This window comes from Emydura macquarii, unplaced genomic scaffold (genome assembly GCF_026122565.2).
Source record: "Emydura macquarii macquarii isolate MOO-44397 ecotype Brisbane River unplaced genomic scaffold, CSIRO-AGI_Emac_v2 contig_2846, whole genome shotgun sequence".
Taxonomy (NCBI): Eukaryota; Metazoa; Chordata; order Testudines; family Chelidae; genus Emydura; species Emydura macquarii.
Window position 1 is genome coordinate 259,943 of NW_027132983.1, and position 26,446 is coordinate 286,388.

Consider the following 26,446-nt stretch of genomic DNA (forward strand, 5'->3'; position numbering starts at 1 on the left):
CCAAGACTATGGACTTGTCTTCATGACAGCCATAATTTGAAGGCATTTTGCCACAAGGTTAAGTGATAGTTTAGCTTGCCAACCAAGCCAGTGTAGACTTTGAAGTAAAATAAACTTGACTACTTGTTGCTGCAAAACAATTCTATTTGTCTTACGAGGGAAATGATTGTTCTAATATTTTGTTACAACTTTGCAATCAAACTTTTCTGCTGCTCCAAGGACCAGCCAGTTTAATTTGCAAATTAATCCCTAATCTCCATGCTATTTTAAAACACATTTGTATTAAAAATTATACACAAACTGCCAGAAATTTTTCAAATTTAATAACACTGCGTATTTTGTATTATTAAAAAAAAAAAAAAAAAAAAAGCAGCCTGAATCTACAGATGGTAATTCTAAAGTACCTAAGCCACCTAAATGGAAAGCTAAATATCCATGGGGTTTCATGTCAGAAAGATTAATGTTTTGTGTAACTTGCACAAAGCATGAGAATCTGATAAGGGCAGTCCTCTTGTAAGCTGGTGCACAACCTTTAGAATTAATTCACTGAAGTCATTCAACTTCTCTTCTTATACTTTGGCTCATAAGATGTACAGAAAATGTGTAATTTTGTCCACAAGAAACTCCTATTATTTAGATTACTCCATAAAATACAATCAGAGCCAAAAGTTTCCCTTTAAAAAACCCCACTGATTAATAGTCACTAAACAATTTAAATTTTAGAGATTTTGAAATGTCCTGCCACCAGCAAGCCAAAAGCAGCATTAATCCTGAATCAAACAATACAAACACCCACGAAGCAATATACGTTAGAGGCAATTACAAAGTGTCCTAAGGACATTCTAAGAATGAAATTCTCAGATAGGCTTACTGATGAAGCTACTGACAAGCCTATACCCGAGCAAGAGTTAATGCACATCAATTCTACACAGGTTGGGCAACTTTGTATTCTCGTGTGTGGTATAGGTTATTCTTGTATAAAGGTGCTTAGCATTTCAGTCTCCTCACAGTGATGCTGCATTCTCCATCACCCACAAACTTGAATGCGCTGGATTAACATTATCCTTATCTTAAAACGTGAATTTGCTTGGAAAATTTCAAATTTTACAGTTTAAGTAAAAAAAATAAGTAACTAAGCTAAGAAGATGCCTTTGAGGCAAGTACTGCAACCAATTTTGGAGGTATGCATGCAGAGACGCTCGGTTGTGAATCAAACAACTGTAGCAAAAGTAATGAACAATCCTTTGGTTGTCACCCATTTGGACTATGCAACAGAAACGGAGTCAGGGGGTGTACAGCTCAATTGAGGTGCATTTATGAGGAGATCAGGCAACCATGCAGACACATTGTTTTCTACGATTAAGTTAATAACCATCTCTCGCATTTCAAGGAGACTATTTCCTTCTGAGACTTTGACCTTGCTGACCCTTAAAAGCTTTGTTGCTTTAACTATGCTGGCACAAAATTGCAAAAGAATCCTAGTGTGGAAGCAGTTATATCAAAATGAAAGTGCATATACCTGTAGAGCTTATTGGGGTTTGTCAAAGTGAAATAAGTGACAGAGGTATAAAGCACTTTATACCAATAGTTATCCTGATAAAAGCAGTCGTGTATGTCAATAATAATAATAATAAAAATCAATCCCCTCACCAACGTAGTAATGTTGGTAAAACTTACTGAGTTTAGACGGGGCATTTGCAAAAGCTAGGAAATGCTATGTTGGAACACAGCAATGAAAAAATCACCCTGCCCTTATGTTCAAAAATATATCATTAGGGATGACAAGTTTGAAAGGGTAAAGATTTCTGGCTCCTTAAAGGCAAAATTGTAGGAAAAACACCACTGATCTACAGACCTGATGCTGTCAGATTTCACCATGCTACAACTACCATCATTCACAGTTTCTAGTTCTTTGAATCTACACTATGGCCTAGCAATAAGAGAAATAATCCAATATAGCAATGTACAAATTAAGTGCCTTTTAGGCCACTTTATAAAAATGAGTAAGGAGAAAAGTGCCTTACATCGATAGATGCCTTTAAAATTGCACCTACTTTCAAATTCACCAATGACAACGGATATGCGTGGTTTTAACAAATCCTGTAGCCACCAGGAAACCTACACTTCCAGATACATTTATCTTGACAAAATTGTTCATTGCCTTTTAGCACTGCAATATTAGACCGTGGATTTTCCACAATGACCTTAGTCTAAACAAGTCCACAACAGGACGTGACGCAGATATAAGCCTGTGGCCCAAACACAGATGCATCCCAGTCCCACCAAGTATTGTCTACTGATTTGAAGTGGACTACGAAAAGTACAATCAGACAATTGCAGTAACCGCTCACTAGTGCCAGCATTAGTGGAGGACGTACAATCAAGATGTAGGTGTCAAAATTAGTGGACACCATCCATTTTTATTAGGGTATTAGAATTTTACCTGAATTTGAAATAAATTGAAGTCTTGGTTTAGGCTCAGACAGGTGGTGACAGTAACATTTTAGAAAGCAAGGACAAACTACACATAAGACCCAGTGACATATTAAACACAAGAATAAAAAGAATCTACACAAAGTAGTCCAAAACAGAACAACCAAAATGCAGAGAGATGTCATTCAACAATCACAGCGGTGACAGTATTTCATTTTAATTTGCTTGAGAGAATAAAGCATATCCAAATAACCGGAGCTATCATGTTTTCTTGTCAGACAATCACACTCCACCTCTCCCTCCTCACATGGGCCAGCATTTTATTGGACAGCAGCACATCACCTCCACTCTGCTATTATTGCCTGCTTCTTCGACTTCCCCTACAAAGGTGTGGGGTTTTTTTAAACCACGTCTTGTCTACACTACAGTTTTATCAACGGAACAGTGGAGGTGTATACACAATGCTCCTTCTGCTGATTTAACTCCCTGGTACACCGACAAAATAAAACCACCTTGACAAGCAGCACAAAGCTTTTTGCAACATAGTTAGAGTGAGACAGTGTCAGTGTAGACAACGTGCTTGCTTATGTTGCACTAATTGGCCTCTAGGAGATGTCTCACAATGCCCATCATAATCACTCTGGTCAACAGTTTGAACTCTGCTGCCCTGCAGGTACACAGGTATGTATCACTTCCCTGTTTAAAGGCCACAGAATTTTTGAAATTCCTCTTTCCGTTTGCTTGGCATGGACTCTTCACACAGCATCTTCCCAGCTGACCATGACAGCTTTCTGCAACTGACGCTCTCCCGCATGGAATACACCAGAATTGTTTAATCTGCTGGTTTTGTGGAAAGAGGAGGCTGTGCAATAGCAGCTTCACTCAAGCCATAGGAACTTTGATATCTATGGGCATATTGCTCATGACATGCAGGAAAAGGACCATGAAAGGCATATGCAGCATTGCCATGCTAAGATTAAGGAGCTGAGACAGGCATACTAGAAGGCTAGGGAGGCAACCATCGCTCTGGTGCGGAGCTGAAAACATGCTGCTTCTATGAGGAGCTGCACATCATCCTTGGCGGTGACTCCATCACCACGAGCCCCATGGATACTTTGGGGGAACTGGAGGCAGTGGCCAGTGGAGTCAACCCAAAGGACCAAGTGGTGGATGAGGAAGTGAAGTTGGAGGAGGATGAGGGACATGCAACAGGATCACCTGGTGGTGTGGCAAGACAGAGCCTATTTTTGACTCTGAAGAGGTCTAGCCAGTCCCAACACTCAGGCTTAAGCAAGTGAGACAAGCTATGCTAAGCATGTGTTTTGCTTTGATACTGCACTGTGATAAGAGATTGAGGTCTCGTTTACTTTGGTTATATGGCAGAGGAGAGCTAAGGGATACAAATTAACACTAGAGCACCTATCCAGCTATGATTTGGGGGCCCGGCGTAAAAGTTTGTTAATGTACATCGGGATGTCCCAGGAATCCTCCATAGAGATCTCTAGGAAACTTTTGTGTGGGTACTCTGCAATATTCTACCAAAGGTTCCTTGGCAGAGCTGCCTTGTCTCTTCCCCACCTCCCTAGTTGTAGGAAACTTCGCTGTGCCAATCTGCAATTATTTCTGCAGGTAGCGAAGTGGCACACAGGCATGAGAACACAGATCCACTCTGAAGCTGCACGCATATAGGAGATGCACCTTTGCATCCTGGGTTACCCTCAGGAGCAAGATATCTGGTTTAATTACCCCAGCATGGGGAAAAGGGTGCCAATAATCCGAATAATCTCCCTAAGCGCATGTCGTGACCCTCTTCGCAAACCACCCAGATCCTTTGTCCCTTCTCGCCCATTCCCCCTCTTCTCAACCCTGCCCCCCACGAAACTCACCATATTTGGGACTCTCGCCAAGCTGTGTGCTAGCAAAGGGACAGTGAGAAAGAGTGTATGTAACTTTTGTGATTCCAGGCTTTGAGTGCACTCACAATACTGTCTCTGTTCATTGTTTCTTTGGCTTCTGCAGATATGACCTTGAGGACTAACTCCTAGACATGGGTGGAGCGTCTCCATCAGACAAGAAGGCGAACCAGGAGTAGCAAGAAGGATATGTTTAGAGAAGTGCTGCAGTCAACAGAATCAACACATAGCAAAACAAGAACATGGAAAGAGACAATTAATGAAAAACCCAGGCTGGATAGCCTGGAAAGGATTTGATGATAAAACTACTGGAAGGCCAGACAGAGGTGCTCAAGTCTCTCATAGCACTGCAGTCTGAGCACATCCGTGTACAACTCCCCTTGCAGCCAACACAGAACGCCGTTCCATGCCACCTCCAAAAACAATCCTCGCATGTTTCCATTCCCTGTCAGTGCCACTGCAATCCACCCCAAAGACTGGTTTCATGATGAAAGCTGGAGTACACATATCTGGGAGAGCTTGACCCAAGAGACTGCTCCTCGTTGCCATGTGCCCCATTCGCCAAAAATGTGTTTTATCCTTTAATTAAAGTCTAGTCTTTGAAACAAAATGAGTCTTTATTTGGGTCACGCACATGGTAGTTGCTGCTAAAATTCAAACAGGGGCTATAGGCAAGAACATATGTTCATTACAATTAAAGCTCAGGAAGCAAGCCTTACAGGGTCATTTAAGGCAGCAAGTAAACATTTTATGTGATGCATTCAGTCAGGCAACGACATTACTGGTGCTCACTGTCAAAATGCTTCTTCAGAGCCTTCCTGATTCTAACAGCCCCCCCGCTGAGCGCCTCTAGCTGCTGATTTTGAGCAGCCATATACCAGGGCAATTAGACAATCCACCTCAGCACTCTGCTCACCAAGGAAACTTTTCCCCCTTCGCTTCACAAATGTTATGCAGAGCACAGCAGGTAGCTATGGCCATCAGAATATTTTCCTCATTGCGGTCTATCCTGAAAAGGCAGTGCCGGTGATCCTTTAATCTGTCAAACGCACATTCAATGATTATCCGGCACCTGCTGAGCCTGTTGTTGAAGCACTCCTTGCTGCTGCCTAGGTTCCCAGTGTAAGGCTTCATAAGCCACGGGAGCATGGGATAGGCAGGGTCTCCCAGAATCACTATGGGCATTTCCACACCCCCATTAGGACTTTCTTTCCAAACCAGAAGATTCCAGCATGCAGCTTTCTATACAGTCCAGTGTTCCTAAAAATGAGTGCATCATGAATTGTCACTGACCAATCTGCATTGATGTCAGTGAAACAGCCCTGGTGATCCACCAATGCCTGCAAGACCATGGAGAAGTAGCCCTTTCAGTTGATGTACTCTGTTGCAAGATGGTTTGGGGCCACAATTGGGATATGCATGCCATCTATTGCCCCACTGCAGTTAGGGAATCCCACTGCCACAAAGCCATCAATTATTTCCTGCACATTACCCAGAATCACAATTCTTTGTAGCAGGAAGCGATTAATGGTCCTACACACCTGTATCACTACAACCCCCACAGGTGACTTTCCTACTCCAAAATGATTAGTGACTGATCAGTAGCAGTCTGGATTTGTCAGCTTCCACACAGTGATCACCACTGGCTTTATCACTGAGAGAACAACTCTCATTCTGGTTTCCTTGCACCACAGAGCAGGGCAAGCTCCACACACAGTTCCAGAAAGGTGGATTTGCGCATCCAAAAGTTCTGCAGCTACTGCTCATCATTCCATATATGCATCATGATGCAATCCCACCACTCAGTACTTGTTTCCTGAGCCTAGACAGTCCACCTTGTGCAGCTGCTTTGTGAATGCCAGCTGCAATCTTGAATTGTTTCTTTCCATTGCACACAGCAGAGCAGGCACCACAGATTCACTTTTTGTTTCTCAGCTCATGAAATACTGCAGGACCAGCCATGCTGATTTTGTAACACTCATCACCAGACTGGTCAGCAGTTCAGTATCCATGTTTTCTGGCAGAGATGGCGGGCGCACAGTTTACAGGGGCTGTTAAAAAACAGCGTGAAACAAAGTCAGAAGCCCATGGAATGATGGGACGGAAAGAAGGGTAGCATAGGACAGTGAGCAAGCCCCCATGATGAACTGCCATCCATTCCCTGATCTCCCAGTGGCAGAGGATGGCAAATGGCAGAGCAGGATAGCTACCCATGATGCAACGCTCTGTCAATTCAAGAGCACTGACTGTGGATGCACTCCACTGACACAAAGAGCGCTGTGTGGATGTGCAAAACCGATGTAATTAAAGTGGCATATGGCTGTTGACACAACTTAAGTCGATTTAACTCTGTAGTCGAGACAAGGCCTACTTCATGTATGCCATGCAGCCTACTTTGGTCCTTTATTCCACTTCACTGTTGCCCTCACTGAAATCCTCCCTAAAAATTCAGCTCTACATTGAGATCTACAGGATATGATTTGAGAAAAAAAATGTAATACATTAAAAAACACTTGAGACAATCAAGATGTGCTCATACTTAAACTAAGCAACCACATGACCGTATCTGTAATCCTATTCATTCCTTGCCTCATCTTCACTCACATCAAAAGATCAAATCAGGGATCATGTCTGTGTCTTCTGTGATGCTCAATTCTAGCTCGGTACACACAGCTGATACTAACAAAAAAGCCACACCAGAAACGGGCACTTTTTGAGGAAGTCTGAGTAAATGCACCAGACATTTACTGTTTCTGAAAGAATTGTATTTAGGAATTATGGTTTGGTTCATTTTGATCTGAATCTAATACATGGATCATGTCTTTCTTCTGTTAATGAATCAAAATGTCTCTATTCTATTGTCTAAATCCGTATTTGTTCAGTTTCTGAAAACATCTGCACTCATCTCGCTCTACAGTAGAATCACACACACACTTCAATTTTAGTTTGTAGGTAAAGATGCTAACTACTCAAAACAGGTTCACACAAAGCACAGTGGAATTCATTCTTCCTACATAATATTGGGAATGTATTCTAGTGAAATGTCACCATTTGAAAAAGTTATTGGTCATGTACAGTATGCCACCTTCAGCTATGAATTTAAAATATAAAAATAGTTACATCTAGACCAGTTTGCCTTTTAAAAAAATATGTGAAAACAGTTTGTTATTTCAACACATTCATTTAAACACAAACAGAATATTTAACATGCCCCAAACAAATGTTTGCTCCCTGATTTAGATCTTCAATGGAAAGATTCATCAAGGAATGTGTCTGCGACAATGTGTAAACAACAGTAGGCATTTTGCTCAAAGGGAAAATTAGGGCAACCCCACTGACTTCAAAGTAGGACCCATAGGCATATACCTAAGTTATCTGTCAGTATCCATCAATTTTACTAACTAAATCCAAACTGAGGCTTGAAAAATCCACTAGTCTACTCACCAATGAATGGAAAGTTTTCTATAGTCAATGACAAGTCCTGTTATCATCAATTCATAAAGAATTTTAGCTCTTTTTAAACAAGAGTCTAGTCTCCATAATTGCAAACATCACATTTTGTAGCCTTCCAAATATGAAGCAAAAGTCTTCCTGTCTATATCTACAATTTTATATTTAGTAGCAGTGAATCACCACAATTTCAGCTCCCCTGTAGGTAACAAAAGTGAAAGCTGTAGTGTAGACAGAACTCAGGTGCTTCTACCATAGTGCCATGACACAATCTAATAAAAATAATCTTATTATTGCTACCGCTCCATTTGCAAATCCTAATTTTTCTCCGTTCTTTTATATCTATACACTCATTCCATTAAAAAAGGCTCCTATCCTCGTGCAGAGAAGGTTCCCCAGTCTGCAGACACACCATTACAACACCTTCAGCTACAGCTCAGCAGTCTGCCAAGCAGCAGCACAGCCAAGCACATAGGACTCTCTGGTCAGCTTCACTTTTGCTATTAAGAATCTTTAGCGGCAGCAGCGAAGCTAACAAAAAATTATGTCAGCTTCATTCAGCAGCTTCTACCTGGGATGAACTTGAGTCAAACCAGCACTGGGGAGGGCGGTTCTCCGCACGCCTTCCATACATTCCCCCCTCTCCCCCCCGGCTCTTTAGCTGGCGACTTTAGCGCTCCGGCTAGCAGGTATACACTAAACTCGTGCTATTCTCCGCTCTTACGGAACCCGCCTTTATTCCCTGTCAGGCTCCTCACCTGGCACATCAGATAATCCCGAGGATCGATGCCGTCCTGCCCCACTTCCACCCCTGCAGCCGCGCGCCAGGCAGCAGCGCCTCGAGGGGCTAAGTACCACCCCTCTGCACCAGGGGTCCGACCTAGCTGCGCCTCCACGTCCCTCCCCCGCCAGGTCTCCCGCCCGGCGCCCCCCCGGCGGCCCGGCCCCGGCCACTCACTTGCCCTCCTGGCAGTCATAGAGCACGATGGAGTCGTCGTCGCTGCTGGAGATGACGGTCTCGCCGTTGGGGCTGAAGTCGAAGCAGTTGATCTTGTCCGAGTTCTCGCGGAAGACCTTGGCCACGCGGAAGCTCCGAAGCACGTTGTCCGTTAGCTTCATGCCGCGGCCGATGGGGCGGCGCGAGCTGGGCCTGGGGAGCCGGGCCGGGGCCCAGCAGGAGCCGGGCACGGACGCCGGCGAGCGGGAGGAGCCGGGCGGCAGCGTAGAGCCCGCGGGGCCTGCGAAGCGGCGGCGAAGGGAAGCCGGGCGGGGGTCTGGAGCGCGCGGGTTTCGAGCAAGGGCGGCGCGGCGCGGGCAGGCGGCTCCGGCGCGCGCGGGCGGGCGGGCGGGCAGCGCCCACAGGCGGGGTCGGCTCAGGCTGCGGAAAGGCGGCTGCCGCTCATTGTGTCCGCCATCTTCCTGATACAGTCACTCAGGGGCAGCCGAAGACGGGGGGCGGGAGAGGGGTATTGTGGGGCGGCGGAAGGGGGGGTCTTGTGGCAGCGCGGAGAGATGGGAGTGCAGGAGTAGTGCATTGTGGGACTGGCGGAACGGGAGGGTTGGGGAGGGGGCGGTGCATTGTGGGACGCCGGCGGGCGGACTCGGGGGAGGAGATTGGAGGAGCAGTGCATTGTGGGAAGAGGAGGGGGACGTCATCGCCCTCCTCGGCTGGTTCTGGCGGCCATTTTGTATGTGGCAGCGGAAGCCCGTCCTGTTTCCCTCCCGCTGTTAGGGGGGACCTGTGTGGTAGCTACCATAGCCCCTCCACTGGGAGCTGCCGCCGCCATCTCCTTCCCCCGGGCGAGGGCGCTTCCGAGGGAGACCGAACTCCTCAGCAGCAGCTGGGTCCGGGCCAATAAACCCCCTTCCTGCCCCATAAACTGGGACCCAAGACCTTCTCCCCTGCCACCATCACACTACAAAAGGGACCACCCAGCTCTACTACGGTGCCGCAACCCAGGGCCACGGAGGGAGCGCCTGTCCCAGCGCGGCCCTTGCCAGTCACCTCACAGCCCCATCCATGGAGCCTCTGAGCTTTCCCGCCAACAGGAATCCGTCCAATAAAGGTTATTACCTCACCCCCTTTGTCTCTGGAACGCAGCAGTCAGATGTGTTTGCTGCCTTGGAAAAGTCACTTAGGCCTCCATACTCAGAGCTGGGCCTGGATGAAGTCGGTGGGAGCTGCAGATGCTTAGCACCTCTAGAAATGGATGCTTTGGGGTCTGACGGCAGGCACCCGAAGATGTAGGCACCCTTCTTTAGGGAAAAATGGCCATTTCTGTAGCTCAGTTTCTATCTCTAAAATGGGCCTAATGATAGCAGCTAGCCTTTGTAAAGCAGGCTGAGATCTATAGCTGACAAGGACACAGAGTTGTACTTAATATTTAAATTAGTGCTCAGTTTAGTTTGTAATCTACCCTAGTTACAGTGGGGTTTCATGCCTGCTAATTTGTTACATTGCAGATATGTTTTATTTTCCAACTAATGATTTAAAGGGGGGCTGGGGAAGACTTATTGGCCTGATGTCATTCCTGCTTACTTCAGGGGAACAGGCAAAGGAAAGAAGAAGAAGAAGAGGCTTTGAACTCCTGGTATGATGTCATTTCCAGTCACCATGTTGGAAGCTGGCAAGACTGCAGGAAGTGTTTCGTCAGAGGGTGGGCTGTTCCCTATCATTGAGGTACATGTACAGAATCTTCTGGGCTTGTATCTCCCTGTGATCTTTACAGACTAATGGCCTGATTCTCATTTGCTCCCTTTACCTTCCTTCTCCTTTACAGAAAAGAAATAGTGTTTGTTTGCCTCTTTCCTAGGGCCTGATCCAAAGCCCATTGTGGACTTGGATAAAGGCGCGAGTGCTTCAGTAAGTGATTTTATTTTTTCCATGACATCACTAAGTAATGCGGTGGTCATCATATGACATAATCAAGATGTGATAATATTTTTGTGGCCTGAAATAGTTTTTGGGGCATGCAAAATGGTGTTGCAATCAGGATGTGGGATTGTGTAGGTAAAATAGCTGCAAAATTAGAATTGTTAGCACTGGCAACTCCAAAAACTGAAAGAGCCACTAATGCCGTCCAGAAAAACCACAAAGAAATCTTTGTCTACAGACAATACATATTCTTTGTTTTAGGTATTTCATCCCCATCTCTTTCTTGAGTGAGGTTATTTGTATGAAAACAGGATCTTAGTTTTTTTGTAGCTCGTCTTCCCCAGGTATTTGCAGTGCGATTCAGACCCACAACCTTTATCACACTCTAAGCAGTTTAAATATTGTTACAAATTTAGGACTACTTCCTCTTCTGAACTTCTTCTATTATCTCTAAAATAAGTAGGACCTTGTTCTAATCTCTCACCAGTTTTACGTTAATGCAAGTCCACTGATTTCAGGAGTTACACCTGATTTTTACCAATGTGAGACCAGAATCAGGCCTGTTGTCCTTTAGAAAAATATAAAATAGAAACAGCACAACTTTCTAATCCCAAATATTGGAAGCAGGAAATAGAAGAGAAGTCTTTTTGATCACATCAAATACTGTTATTGTGTTGACCAGCTAGAAGTCTCAGAGCGGAGCGTATCAGGATTTTCAAAAGGAGAGAGTAGACTAGAAGTCTAAAGGAGGATTATTATTTATTGTTTGTATTGCAGTAGCAAGTAGGGGCTTTCGTCATGGATTAGGTCTCCACTGTGCTAGGCACTGTACAAATAATAGAGACAGGTGGGTCCTCAGGACTTCAGCCTTGGGTGGTGGAGGGACGTGGGGCTCCAGGCTTCAGCTGCTGGGCGGGAGGTGCGTGGGCTTGGAGCTTCTGCCCTGAGGAGTGTGGGGGGGCTCTGGCTCCAGGCTTCAGATGTGAGGTGCTGGGGCTCCAGGCTTCTGACCCGCTGGGCACTAGGGCTCCAGGCTTCAGCTGTAGTGTGCTAGAGCTTCTGCCCTGTGGGATGCTGGGACTCTGGGCTCCAGGCTTTAGCCCCACAGATGGAGTGGCTTGAGCTTCAGCCCCGAGGCTCGGGGCTGCAGGCTTCCACAACACAGTGGCGGAGCTTGGGGCTGCCACTGAGCTTTCTGCCCTGGGCCCCAGCCAGTCTAACCTTGGTCCTGTTTCACACACCCCGTGAAACTGGCTTGTGGCCCCGCAGTTGAGAACCGCTGTCATAGGTGACATGATCTTCACCTTATTACACACACACACACAGACAGAATGCCATTTATCTGATCTAATTGACACCAAGGTCAGATCGGATGATCAAAAAATTTGAATGATCTGGAGAATGGGGAAGTGCGAGGCTACAGCACCATCTAGCGATCACAAGAGAGATCGCCTGCTTCTGGACCTGTGTGCTACTAAATCTCCTCAATTACCCCATCACACATATTTTTCTTTAACATCCTCTTCTTGGCATATGGTTTTGTTTCATTTTTAGAGCATTATTGCCCCCCTGTGGCCAAAGATATATTCTGGGAAGTATTGCCAAAGGGCTGTGATTTATACAGCATCTAAAAACACGCTACATGCCCTTAAGACCTTACAGTCTAAGTAGCCAGAATTGATGCAGACAAAGAAGAGATGCAGCACTGTTGGGAGGTGGGATGTTACCTATAGCTTTTCTTGTCAGACAAGACTTTATAAAGATTGTATGTTTATCTATCCTTCTAGGTACCAGAACACTCCCTTTAGCTGACTGTCTTCCTAGGGTTTAGCTTTATTAGTATGCCAGAAACATAACATAAGCCTCAGTCTAAGCCTTCTCCCTAAGCTTGGCTGTTCATAGTGTTTCTTTCCACGACATTTTCTAGCCTAGGTTTTTAGTTCACATGTAGTCATGCTTTTCCCCTTTATATCCTGTTTGGAGAAAACTGAACTCACCTGCCATCATGACTCAGCAGTGTTTACCTTGACTCTTAATATAGGGTTTTAACACCTGAGCCTAGTGTCAGTCAACAAAAGAGCCACTGCATTTCTGTAGAGTGTCTTAGAGTTTGTCTACAAGTGCAGCACTGCAGGGGTGCAGTTGCAGCGTTTTAGTGGAGACATTAGCATGCCCTATCAGTGTCATTAATCCACCTCCCTAAGAGGTGGTAGCTATGTTGGCAGGGGAAGCTCTCCCACTGACATAGTGCTATCTGCACCAGTGATTAGACCGGTATAACAATGTCGCTCCAGGGTGTGGATATTTCACACCGCTGACATAGCTGTACCAATGTAGGTTTGTAGTGGAGACCAGGCCTAAGTCAGCCACTCTGTTAAAAGCCATTAACAAGTCTGAAGTAATTAAATGGTGATGATGATGAAAACCTGCTCTTGAACTTTTTGTTGATGCAAGTTATAGCAATGATCAACAAGTGCTATAATTACAATGCTTGTGCCTGTTCACACAGCACTCATTATGTCACTGAAACACATCCACAGTTGGTGCTCTAGCATCGACAGTAAAAGTAATGCACTGTGAGTAGCTATCTGACTGTGCTACTCGACACTTTGTGCCGCTAGGAGTTGTGGGAAGGTGGAGAGGATCACAGTGCATCATAGGTGTATGCTCAAGAGCCATGATGCAGTGATTTCTGTCCCATCGTTCCTAGTGTTTCCGATGGCGTTTCGCAGCATTTTTCAACAGCTCCTGTTTCCTGTGCACCTGCCATCTCTATCTGAAAGGATGGATCCTGCACTGCTCTCCACTGTTACGGTCAGTGTTCTGAACACATCACAGCTGCTCATGCAGTATAGCATGAGCTCCCAGTTGGAACAGGAATCAGAGGCTCCTGGCTTCTTGTGTGCCATGCAAACAAACCACACTAGATAACTTTTTGTATTCATGGAGCATCTGCACACAGTGCACCGTCGCTTTTGGGCATGTGAAACAAGCACTGAGTGGTGGGATCACATCATTATGCAGGTCTGAAATGATGAGCAGTGGCTGCAAAACTTTTGAATGCGCAAAGCCACCTTCATGGAACTGTGTGCAGAGCTCGCCCCTGCCCTGCAGCGCAAGGACACCAGAATGAGAACTGCCCTCTTGGTGGAGAATCACATGGCAATTGCCATGTGGAAGCTGGCAACTCCAGACTGCTACTGGTCAGTCACTAATCAGTTTGGAGTTGGGAAGTCTACTCTTGGGGCTGCGTTATCACAAGTGTGCAGGGGATGTTGAAATGCCCATCGTGATCCTGGGAGACCCAGCCTACCCCTTACTGCCAGTGCTCATGAAGTATTATAAGGGCAACCTGGACAGCAGTAAGGAGTGCTTCAATAACAGGCTGAGCAAATGCCAAATGATGGTTGAATATGCTTTTGTCAGATTAAAAGCATGCTGGCAATGCCTTTACGGCAGGTTAGATCTAAATGAGGAAAATATTCCCATGGTTATAGCTGCCTGCTGTGTGCTCCATAATATTTATGAAGCTAAGGGTGAAAAGGTTCCCCCTGGGTGGAGCACGGGGGTGGATTGCCTTGTCCCTGACTATGAACAACTAGATGTCATGTCTATTGGGAGACACAACGGGGGGCCATTCAAATCAGAGAGGGTTGGAGGAACCATTTTGAAAATGAGCAACAGTAAGGTATCTTTGTAAACAGCACCGTGCCCTGCTATGACTGCTAGCCAACATGCACTGTGTATCAGTGTAAGCTTCACCCGTGTGTGCAGGAGACAAAGATTGCTTATCCTTCAGAGTATGTCTTTATTAAATAACAATTATTCACAACACACACAAAACGCTGGGCTGGAGGGGAGAAAGCAGTGAGGGGCAGCGCAAGCTATCACAGGCAGAGTGGGCTGTCACAGGCGTAAGTTCAATTATCATTCTGGAAGCTGTCTAAAGGGGTGGAGTGAATGGGATACCAAGACAGGCCAGGAGTTTGGTAGGAATGTGTGGGTAATGTTTGAGGAGGGCATGGAAAGCAATTCTGTATTGGCTGCAAGAGGGGCAAGCATGCATGAATTCAGTCTGCAGCATTATGAGTGACTTTGGTAGCTCCATTTGCTCCTCCATGGCTTTTAGTGTGAGCTCGTGACCTGCTATCACTCGATCCTGGTTTTCCCTTCTTTCCTGCCTATTGACTCTTTGATTTTCAGCCACATTGTGTCTCCATGTCATTTGTTCTTTTTTTTTTCTGCCTCAGAGGACTGGATGAGTTCTTGGAACATCTCCTTCATGCTCTTCAGCAGGCGTTTTCTTATTGGTTGCAAGCGCTTGGCCAGTGTAGGGGTTTCCCCTCGAGGGCACATCTATTGCAGCACAATAGACAATGAACAGAAGCATGATTGTCAGTGAATTAACAGCATTAATTCATTACTAGAAAATACACCTCTTTCTCACTGTCCCCTGGCAAGTGCACAGCTCGGTGAATGCCCAGAGCATGGTGAGTTGTGCCCGGGGGGAGGGGACGCTCAAAGTGGGGAAAAAGCTCTGGGTGATTGTTTGGGGGATTTATGCAGGTAGATAGGGACAACATTTCAAATTGTGCCACCATTTTCCAGAGCTGGGTGCCATAGAAGCCAATATCTCAATCCTGAGAGTAAGCAGGGATGCTAGGGTGCATCTCCTCTATGCAAGCAGCTTCAAATCGGGTTCCTATGCTGCTCACCTGTGTGCTACTTTGGTCCTTGCACAAGTGATTGCCGATTGGCATAGGAAAGTTTCTGACAATGGGGAAAGAAACAAAGCAGCTCTGCCGAGAAATCTCTGGCAGAGGATTGGCAAGTACCTCCAGGACAGTTTCCTAGAGATCTCTCTGGAGGATTCCTGGGAAATCTTGGTGTGTACTAACACACCTTTCCACCACACTGCCTAGCTGCACAGGGGAATGGAAAGCAGATGCAAACACAGCTATTCTTGTACATTTCTATCCCTTCAACCAACTGTATAATGCAACAAAGCAAAGGACAACTGTATCTCATATAACAAAGTTGGATTAGCTAAAAAAAATCACTTATGAGAGCTCCCCTCTCCTGCATTCGGCACACCAGAGTTGGCGGGCTGAGACTGGCTCGAACCATCTGGGGTTGAGAAGAGGTCCTGGCTCTCCATGTCACCAAATGACCCAGTCCCCTGCTCTGCATCGTCCTCCAACTTGAACTCCTCATCCAAGACCTCTTCCTCAGGGTTGAGTCTGGTGTCTGCTGTCTCTGGGCCCACGGAGGTATCCAACGGGACTCGTGGAGGTGGGGTCGTGGCTGAGGATGGCTTCCAGCTTCTTATAGAAGCAGCAAGTCTTTGACTCTGCACCAGAGCAACTCCCTAGCTTTTTGGTAGGCCTGCTGCAGCTCCTTGATTTTTACATGGCCTTGCAGTATGTCCTGTTCATAGTCATTCTCCACCATGCCACAAGAAATCCAACCGTAGGTAATGAAGTTCCTATGGATGGAGCAGAGCTGGGACTGCACAGCCTCATTTCCCCAAATGCTAATCAGATCCAGGAGTTCCGGTGTGCTCCAAGTAGGAGAGCATTTAGTGCGTGCAGCTGCCATGATCAGCTGGGAAGATGCGATGTGAGCTCTCCATGCTGACCAAGCAGGAAGTGGAATTTCAAAAATTCCTGGGACTTTAAAGGAGGTGGGGCAGATGGCTGCAGGACGGTGGAGTTCAAACTGATGGCCAGAGTGGTCAAGGATGGTCATTGTGGGACACTTCTTGGAGACCATTTACGATGACATAATCAAACGTGGTGTCTACACTGACATTTTGGCACAAAAAGCTCTATGCCTCTCATTGAGGTATTTTATTTTGTCGCCAAATCAGGGGAGTTGGTTCAGGGAGTGGGAGGAGGATTGTAGTGTGTACACCACCACTGTTTTAGTGCCAAAAACTAACTTTGGTTGACAAGATTCTGTAGTGTAGATCAGGCTTTCGTTTTTAATGAGGCACAGGAAAAGGATTCTCCTGGCATATTTTAATTTGCAGGACCAAGGCCTTAATTATCTTATCCTGGCCCAAAAGGATGATTTATTGATACCACCAGAAGGTGATTTACTTAAAACACCAACAATACTTAGCAAGGTTTCAGAGTTGCATAATACTGTGGGTAATTGATTGACAATTTGTCACTTCCTTTTTATTCTTTTTCTCTTTCCTTTCTGATAATTGGAACTCAGTACTGGTCCTGTACAGTTCGAAGCACTGGTCCCAGTATAGTTCCCTATACTTTTCCCAGCACTGGTCCCAGTACAGACCCAAGTACTGGTCCCAGTAGTGTCCCCAGCACTGATCCTAGTACCTTTCCCAGAAAGACCCCAGCACTGTTCCCAGTACAGACCTCAAATAGTGGTCCCAGTACTGGTCCCAGTAAGATCTCAACACAGTATAGATCCTAGCACTGGTCCCAGTATGACCCCAATACTGGTTCCAATATAGACCCCAGCACTTGTCCCAGTAGAGACTATTAGATTGGTCCCATTACTGGTCCCAAAACTGGCCCTAGTATAGACTCCAGTACTGCTCCCAATACAGATCCCTATACTGCTCCCAGTAAGACCAGTACTGGTCCCAGGATAGATGCCAATATTGGTCTCAGTACTGGTCCCAGTACATAATCCAATACTGGTCCTGGTACTGGTCCAAGTAAGACCCCAGTACTGACCTCAGCAATATTGTTCTCAGTACTGGTCTCAGTAAGACTCCAGCACTGCTCCCAGCTCACACCCAGCACTGGTTCCAGTAATACTCTTTCTAATCTTGCAGCTGCACTTTGCTTTCCTGAACTGGAGGTGTTCTCCCAACATGCCCTGTGCTTCTTATCAGCCCTGCATTAACCGTCTCCTTGTTTGAAGTGTGAAATGTGGCCATATAGATCATTGTGTGCAGCTGGAGCCAGTGCAGGCTGCACAGGGCAGAAATCCTGTCCCCCCACAGGCCCCTGATTTATGCTGAGGATGTGAGACCAACTGAAACCCACATCGCCATTGGAAGAGACTGTCTAATATGGGTTTTCACTGCAATATGTTGTTTCCTGTCTCTGTTACTCCGAGCTGCTTTCCCTGCACCCTTCAACTCATGCCTGGTTGTGACTCATCCAAGGCTGGTTATGTTTATGCTATTCTTGCTTTACCAGGATTCACCCCTCCTCTTATGGGGTCAAATTCTGCCATTGGATCTGTGGGGCCGATCTCAGATAATCTCCTTGGAAGCAGCACTTTTGGACTGAAACACTGGTATATCCACTCTGAATCGGGATGGATCTCCTGTCTGGTGCACTGGGACCAGTGGATCCCAAAGGGGATGTTTAGTGCAAATCACCACTCAGCTAGCTCTGCTCCCTTAATACTGCAATGGAGATCAATTCAGAACTGAAATTAGTTTTGAACTGAAATGAAAGTTATTCCAGTCTTTAAGTAGAAGCAGGCCTGGATTAGGACATCAGGCCATGCTGATTCGCAGCACCTCAGTAGGGATAGTACTACCAGTCAGATGGATCGATACATGTACGATTCCATGATCTAGTGGGAATTACAAGTTAGAGGGAAGTGCCCTGTTCAATCATTTGGTCCATTGAAGAACTGTTCTCTGCCATCCCTGGCCACTTCCCCATATTTATATTCAGCAAAAAAAAATTTGGTACATGTGACTTGCAGTTGCTCTCCATCAAACAATAAAAAATTAGGAAATCCAAAGTTAAGGATTACACTTCAACCACAATTTTAGAATAGGGCATGGCATATGTTTTATCTTTATAAAATCTGACCCATCCTTAATTCCAAACAAAACATTCAATAATTGTACTCTATTTCTGGATTCCGAATAAGAAGCATCCCTGGAACAGTTACTATGAAACTAGTTTTTATTCTACTTCATAAGAGATATCAAGATTGTGCAAGCAAAAAGTTCTAATGGCATTGTGGTAACTGTGGATGAAGCTACCCTCATATCTATTTCTATTGCTGCCTTATAGATGGGGGTTACATCCCAGTGAACTGTGATGGGTGTTATGTGAAGTGTATTGTAGTAAACTGTGGTGACCAATCTACTAGCAAAAATGAACAAGAAATAAGAATGCAGACAGAGATTTACATTGTGTTGCGGTAAAATCTGAATCCTTCCTAAGAGGAGTTAGTGACCATCTCATAGTTACAAGATAGCCCTCATGCCATTGCCATCCTTAGCACATATTCCCCTATCATAACATATGAAGAGCACAGCAGTTCTCAGTTTTGTCAAGGCCTAGTCAATTTCATCAGGCACACAGTAAGAAGTGTGCTTATGTGGGTCTCCCTCAGGATCTCAAGAGAGGAGGATTACCTCCCTGCTCTACTGACTTAACAAGTCCGCTCTTACCTCCAGTGCCCTGTGTCTGTGGACAACCATCAGAGATAGCTTGCCTCAGATGTTGCTTTGTTTACATGAAGCAGCAGGAGCCTGACATCACAACAAAAAGAAAGAAAATTCCAAAATAAAAATTTCATCATGTTGCAGTTGAAGTTGCTTACTGCATCTGAAGAAGAGGTGTAGTGCTGAACACATGGATGAAAAATCCAGCCCTATGGAAAGCACAAACTAGGGTTACATAAGCCTTAAAGCTCAATTCATGCTCATACACTAGTACCCCAAAAACCAGGTCAGTGATCAGCACCCAAACAACCTGAAGTCTGTCCCGGCTTTTAGGGCCCAATTCAATTATTTTGTGGCTGGATCCAGCTTTCATTGAAGTCAGTCCTTCCTTTGTTTTTAATGTTAACTGGCCCTTATATGACTTATTACAGGCCAGACTGGTAGCTCCACCTAGTATTAAGGTTGCCTGATACCTCCCATTAGAAAATCCTGTTTTCAAGTTGCTTGTAACTTTGCCAAACTTTAACTGTTCAGGTGAAATTTCCATTCTAACTGTCTGCCTCAGGCTGCCATGTTTTTGAAAATTTCAACCAAAATGGGCATCTCCACAGAATATTTTTATTCCATCAAATCAACATTTTCAGATGGAAACTGTTCCATCAGAAAACTTTTGACCAGCTCTACTTTTGACCTTAATCTCTGTGCCTCAGATTGCTATCTACAAAATGGGAATAACACCCTTGCTTATCGCACATGCATATTGTGGAGATATATTACCTGTGAGCTCTGTGTTCTTGGGGAACCAGGGCAGAAAACCCAGACTCTCTCTGGCTCACCTGAATCCCCCCCAGCCTTTGCTTGAACCAGAAACCAAAAGCAATGAAAAGGCAGTGGGAGACACACCTAAACCCTTCCAAACAAGGATGATAGGATTAAGGCAACTCCCCTAGCCTTATCTACATCAAAGATGTAAAAAGGAGGCATCCTGATTAGCACATCGAATGGAGAACAGAAGCCTCATCTACATCGAAGATGGAACAAGAATTAGCATACTGAATGGAGAACCAAGCTCCAAAGCAGGAACTGCACTGAACTCTGGGATTGGCAAAGCAGGGACACACTGCATGATGGGAGATCTCTGCTCCTGATGTTAATGAACCCACACCTGCACACACCCAGCTCCGCAGTTATCAGACCATTCTAGTTATTGATATCCAAAACATTGAATCTGCCTGTTTGCATTGTGAGCTCCCTCAAGGAACACTGCCCATAGCCAGGAATGATCAGCTTCTATTGTCCAGCATAAACAAAACTCTCTGGTATACTCCCTTGAGTCATTGTTTACCCATAAACAAACCTAGTGTTCTCCCTTGAACCATTGTTTCCTCCCTACAAAAACCCTGCCCAAGTACAAACCTGGGTTCTGATGCCTGGATCCAAATGCTGCATCAGTTCCACTGGGACTTCCCCTTTTCCTGACTGATCGTGTTGAGGGCTCTGCCTGTCTCAAGCACTCCGGACTCTAAGCTGAACAGCCTGTCTCCTGGGAAGCTTTGAGTTGCATGGAGTGGTGAGACCCCCCCATCTTCCCCAACACTCTCTCTCTCTCTCTCTCTCTCTCTCTCTTTTAGTCCAGGTATACCTTTCTACTTTTGTAATCAAACCTGGGCTAGCTTTCTCCAATACCCCAACTGAAATTGTGTGGTATTGTAAGCGTTTGATTGTTTTTCTCTCATTGTATGGTATTACTATTAGTATCATAAGTTTTATATACCTGGCAATAAACTAACTGTTATAATCAAGCTGGTTGCCAGTCTCTCTCTCTCCAAACTTCATTTTCTCCTTTGTATTCTTGGCTTGCCTATCTTGCTCTGCAGCAACGCTGCTTTTACCTAAGCCAAAGATTCCTGGAGTGCCCCAAAATCCTGTGGGGTTTGCTCATGAAGGGGGTTATTGCTAGAACAATTGTAGAGTTGGGGGGGGGGGGCAGCTGAGAAGTGCTGCTCTGCCTAGCCTGTGGAGTCCAGGGGCATATAAAGATGGCAGCTGAAAGTGCTGTTTGGACCCAACCTGCTCAGAAGTGTGCTCTTCTGGTGCGGTGCAAGGGGGCATATAAGGGTGGCCGCTGAAAGTGCTGTGTCACCCAGCCTGCTGAGTTCAGGGACATATAAGGGGTCAGCTGAAAGTGCTGATAACCCAGTCCGCTCAGATGCACTCGGTTAATCTGGAATGTGTGTGTGTATATGTGGGGGGTTTATTTGAATCTGGGGCTGGAGGAACCCAGCCCTGAAAACCTTAGGTCCTGCAGGATAGCTCCATTGGGAGGGGACTTTCGCCATATGAATGCACAAGTAACACAAGCAGTACATTAACAGAATCACACACATCCTTCCAGGAAAGTAACCCTAATAAATGAGCATACCCCAAGGTGACAGGCAAATCTGATAACAGATAGGTTAATCAATATTTATAATGCACTCAGATATTATTCTGAGGAAAGCATCGAAAAGCCCACCTGGAATATCAAAGGGTGACTCTCCCCTCAAGAGGAGATGGGCCCAGCCCACTTATGATACAGGCTGTTTGCCTCCCGAGATAGAAGAAATGAATTGAGATGTGTGACAGATGTTTATGTGACTAAATCAAGCCTTGGGGGTCGGGAATGGGGTTAGAAAAAGAGAGGCTTGTGGACAATCAAGGGGGGACAGGCTGAGAGCTGGAGGAGAGAAGAGGCCCCTCAGGAAAGAAGAGCTTGAAATATGGGTGGAAAGATGCTGCAGGGCCTGAGAAATCAGGAGAACAGCAGAGGCTGATGGAACAACTCCAGGTAGGAGAAACCTAGGAGGGACCACTTGAATTATTTTAGGACTTTGAGGATGGTTTGAATTATTTTGAACTTTTTGTTAATAAACCCAGACCCGAAGGAGGGGTATTACTGGAGTTGTGAAAGCTTTTTGTGAGCTATTAAGGAGTCCAAAAAGGGAAACTGAGGCAGAATGTGACAGAGCCACCCCTCCCCATGAGGAGGTGCTTGGGAGGTGGCCAGCTCTGTTACGAGAAAATTAATAATTCTGACTTCAGAACAGGGTTTGAATAGTGTACAGTAAACAAGGCTTGGGCCACACATTGAACAATGAGGATAAAACAAAATTTGACTAGCTGATCATTCACCGAGTGCTATTCACCCTGTGTACTGAATGATACAGGTGTCCTGTGGAAAAACAGCAGTGGGAAGCAGTGGGAAAAGGGGCAAACGTGATCTTTGGATGTACAAACGGGAGTAGTGAGGAGGAGTGGAGAGCTGATTTCACAGCACTGGTGAGACCAATGCTGGAATCCTGCAGATAGTTCTGGTGGCCACATTTCAAAAAGGATGATGAAAAATTGGAGAGGCTGCAAAAAGAGTCACAACAAAGATTTGAGGCTAGGGAATTACCTTACAATGAGAGACCTGAAGAGCTTATTCTGAGTAGTTTATCAAAAAGCAGATTGAGAGTATTAGAGTGTATTAGTTCTGTCATGGAGAGAAAATGCCAGGTTCCAAAGAGTTTTCTTATCTAGTGGGAAAAGGCAGGACAAGAGCCAATGGCTGGAAGCTGAAGTCAGTCAAATTCAAATGAAAAATTAGGCACATATTTTTAACGGTGAGGGTGATTAACCACTGGAACACACAACTAAGGGAAGTGGTAGATTCTCCATTTCTTGACATCCTCAAATCAAGACTGGATGGCTTTGTGGAAGATATGCTTTAGCCAAGCACACATTATCTAGTTCAACACAGGGGTAACTGTGTGAAATTTAATTGCCTGTGATATATATAGGAGGTCAGACTAGATGATCTAAGATCCCTTCTGGCATTAAACTATGAAACTAAGAAGTATGTCATCATGTAATTAAAGACTCTATCATAATGTGTACACACAAGGGAACAGAACTAAGATTTTATTTGCTAACTTTCTAACTCTCATTTCCTAACTTTTGAGGGCTTGAATTTACAACATCAATAATATTCTTTTAACATAGTTCTTTTGTGTGTAACTTATGTTTATAAAGAAGGATAATTAACTATATGTGTAGTACATTTCTTTTGTTTTATCAAGTCTAATAGTTTGTTGTATCATGAAGAGTTCCTGATTTAATATAATGGACGTCATTTTATATTTTGGCCTACTCATTATGGTTATTCTATGTTTGCACAGTCACTTCATCTCTAATTATATTTATTTAATTAGGAGTGCATGAAATTATTTTGCTCCTTAAGAAAAGATTATGGTTTGGATAGATTTACAAACTGCAGTGTTGGTGTTATACGCAATTTCTAATTAGCTAGGTAGATACTGATAGCTTTAAACTCTTAAAGTATTTTTGATTTTGTGGATGACTATGGTTGCACAAAAGAGCAATCTTTTTATAACATATGTATTATTATTTTGATTACATTAGCATCTAGAGCCAAAGCCAGGATCAGAACCCCATTGTGCAATAAGTTTGGCATCTCTGAGGTACAAAAAGCCAGGACATCTGGGATGTTCCTGAGCCCATAAAACTGGACAGCTGGTAGTGTGTATTGAGCATGCTTGCAGATTTCCCAGAACAGATGTCTCCAAAAAGGGACAACCCTGGGAAAACATGGACAGGTGGCAACCCTATTGTACTAAGCACTGTGCAAACACTTAGTGAGAGATGGTCTCTGCCCCAAAGAATTTACAGTATAAACAGGCAAGGCACACAAAAGAAGTATTATTATCCTTATTTTACAGATGGAGAACATGATTTGCACAAGATCACATAGGAAAGTTTCCAACCACCAGAGGAGTGAGGTTCTGGAACAGCTTCCTAATAGGAGTTGTGGGGGCAAGCAACTTAGTTAACTTTAGGGTAGAGCTGTATGAGTGAGATTGTATGATGGGATTGCCTGCAGTGCTGAGAGACTGGACTTGGTAGCCCTGGGATCCCTTCCAGTTCATGTCTTATGATCCTAAAATCTCATGCTTCAGGCAGTCACCTGAAAGCGTCTAGAAGGGAATTATCCCCCCCACCACAATGTATTATGGTGTGTGATTATTCTTTGTTTGTTTTTTGTTTCCTTCCTCTGAAGCAGCAGAGATGGCCAGAACTGAAAAAGGGACACTGGACAGGGTGGCACTGAGAATTTTTTCTCAGGTGCTGTCTGGTGTGTCTTGCTCACATGCTCAGCATCTAACTGATCGCCATAGATGGGAAGGAATTTTCCCCCAGGTCAGACTGGCAGTGATCCTGGGCATTGGCACACCGCTGTCCCTCCTGTTCTCTGCTTATGGCACACAGGAGTTTAGTATCCTGAGGGTTGTAATACTTTGCTCTAATTCTAATGGTTAGTCTTGGTGTGGAGATGGCTGGTCGCTTGTGCTATACAGAAGTCAGACTAGAGATGATCTGGTGGTCCCTTCTGGCCTTAAACTCTGTGGCAAAGGAAAGAATTGAACACAAATCTCCTGAATCCCAGTCCAGTGCCTAAATCCCGTACAAATAAGATTCAGGGTGACATTTTCAAGAACACCCAAGTCCCATTTTCCAATCAGCTCAGAAATCTAAATCTCATGGAAAGTCTTTATGCACAGTTCTGAAAGAGAGGTATTGCTCTGCTGGTTCATTTCAGTGTGTTGTTTGTGTAGGTTACTACTTGCCTTGAGGGTACCAGAATCTGGCTCTTAGGTACGTCAGTTGGGTTACACAGGATGAGGAGTGCAGGTAGAATTTGGCTCTTACTCTACCTCTCTGTTTTGATTGACACTAAAATACATACCAGTATGCTAGAAACTGAACCATGCATATTAAAAGTCTATATTCTCATCTGCAAAATACTCCCAGCAGCCATCGTTAACACTCTCATCAATACTATCACATATAATTCTTACATAGCAAGACAATATTACTTTTTTCAACTCCACCAAAGCACACCTAACTCTAACCTGGGCCACTTTCCAACCCTGTGTGTTAACTATGGCTCATGGCAAAAATCCCTACAATTATTTTGGACCCAGTATAGTAACTATTTTGTCTCATCTCAAGCCAGACTGATGCTACAATTTTTTTTTCTTTTCTAACTCTCATAAAATAAGGTCAGCATAAATATAACCAACCCCTGTTGGAAGTGGGGAATTTGTGAAGTGATCTGTCCCTTCTATTCTTATTTTTAGTAAGCAGGGCAGTTGTAAGGGCTCAGTGATTTGGTTCTTTTTTGTGTGTGTGTGTGAATTTACTGTAAGATTCCAGCTGAGTTAAAGTGAACTTTTTTTAAGTTTCACTTGCTGTCACTACTCAGGACTGCCATCAGAAGGAGATCACAGGCAACGCTTGCACTGCTTTCCATATCACTAACTGGGAGTGAAATAAATAGTGCTCGGCTCATTGTAAGGCTCCTGAAATGAATGTGTGCAGAGACCTGAGCTAGTTCCCTCTCTCCAGTGCAGGAGGAGTGTCAGCCACTGGATATTTTTGTCTCTTTCTCTCCTGTTTTCACCACTATCTCTACTGGAGCCAGGTCAAGTGGAGCTGTCCAAGTTCTTGACAGGTAATCTTGCTTCTTTCTTATCGCGTTACCAAGCCTGCATTTGAAATGCATGTGCACAGCTCATGTGTTAGAAACGGGGAGATCATGTGGATTGGGAAAGCAAAGATTATTAATTACAATTTGGGAACCAGAAAGCACGGCATAGAAATAGGTCATGGAGACGGAGCAACGTCTGGTCCTAGTGCATCCCTCTGCCAGGTCCCCGAGATATCTTTGCTGACTGGCCAAGCAGAGAACCATATCCTGGGTGTGTATACAAGGGCTCTACATTGTAAACGCCAATTTCTGATTTGGGTGCACCAGTGACTCTGCTGAGGGTTGGAGCTTTACACAGTGTTGGATGGTATTTGGGATAAGAGAAGCATATGATTTTTTAAGTTTGTGTTAATAGGTTTCTCTTGATTCTCATATTTCTCTGCTGGTTCTGGATTATTCCCATTGGATCTGCCTGGATTTCTATGGGATGGATTTCGGGGAGAGGTGTCCAAACAGGGAATTTAGAACTCAGACTGGGGAAGGAGGGGCCTGGGACAAAGATCCTGCGAGGGATCTGCTGATTGGGATTAGGGAGTCTGCAGTTTGGGAGGCACTTCAAGTGTCTTGGATCCAGACATGGACATTGGTATTTTTGGTAGAAGAGCGCTCCCTCAGCACCTGTGTAGTGGCTGGGAGCTGTGCTGGGAGCCCAACCTTTCCTTTCTGGCTTGGGACTGCTCAACATCCAGATTAGCTAAGCATTTCAGCAATACCCTTGAGCTCACTCCATCTCCCAGGAGCCCCAGGCTGCACTCAAGCTGCTGCCATGGCCTCGGGATGTCAGGTGGGGAACT

General features: G+C 44.9%; 1 protein-coding gene across 2 annotated transcripts in view; it reads right to left on the bottom strand.

The window, feature by feature from the left end:
* WDR82 (WD repeat domain 82) overlaps positions 1–9,133 on the bottom strand; it is a 116,494-nt gene extending 107,361 nt beyond the window's left edge. For both annotated transcript variants that reach the window (XM_067568088.1, XM_067568090.1), the window contains exon 1: positions 8,755–9,133. In XM_067568088.1, the coding sequence (XP_067424189.1) occupies positions 8,755–8,915 (161 nt within the window). In that variant the 5' untranslated portion in view covers positions 8,916–9,133. The remainder of the gene's footprint in view (positions 1–8,754) is intronic.
* Positions 9,134–26,446: the final 17,313 nt, after the last annotated feature.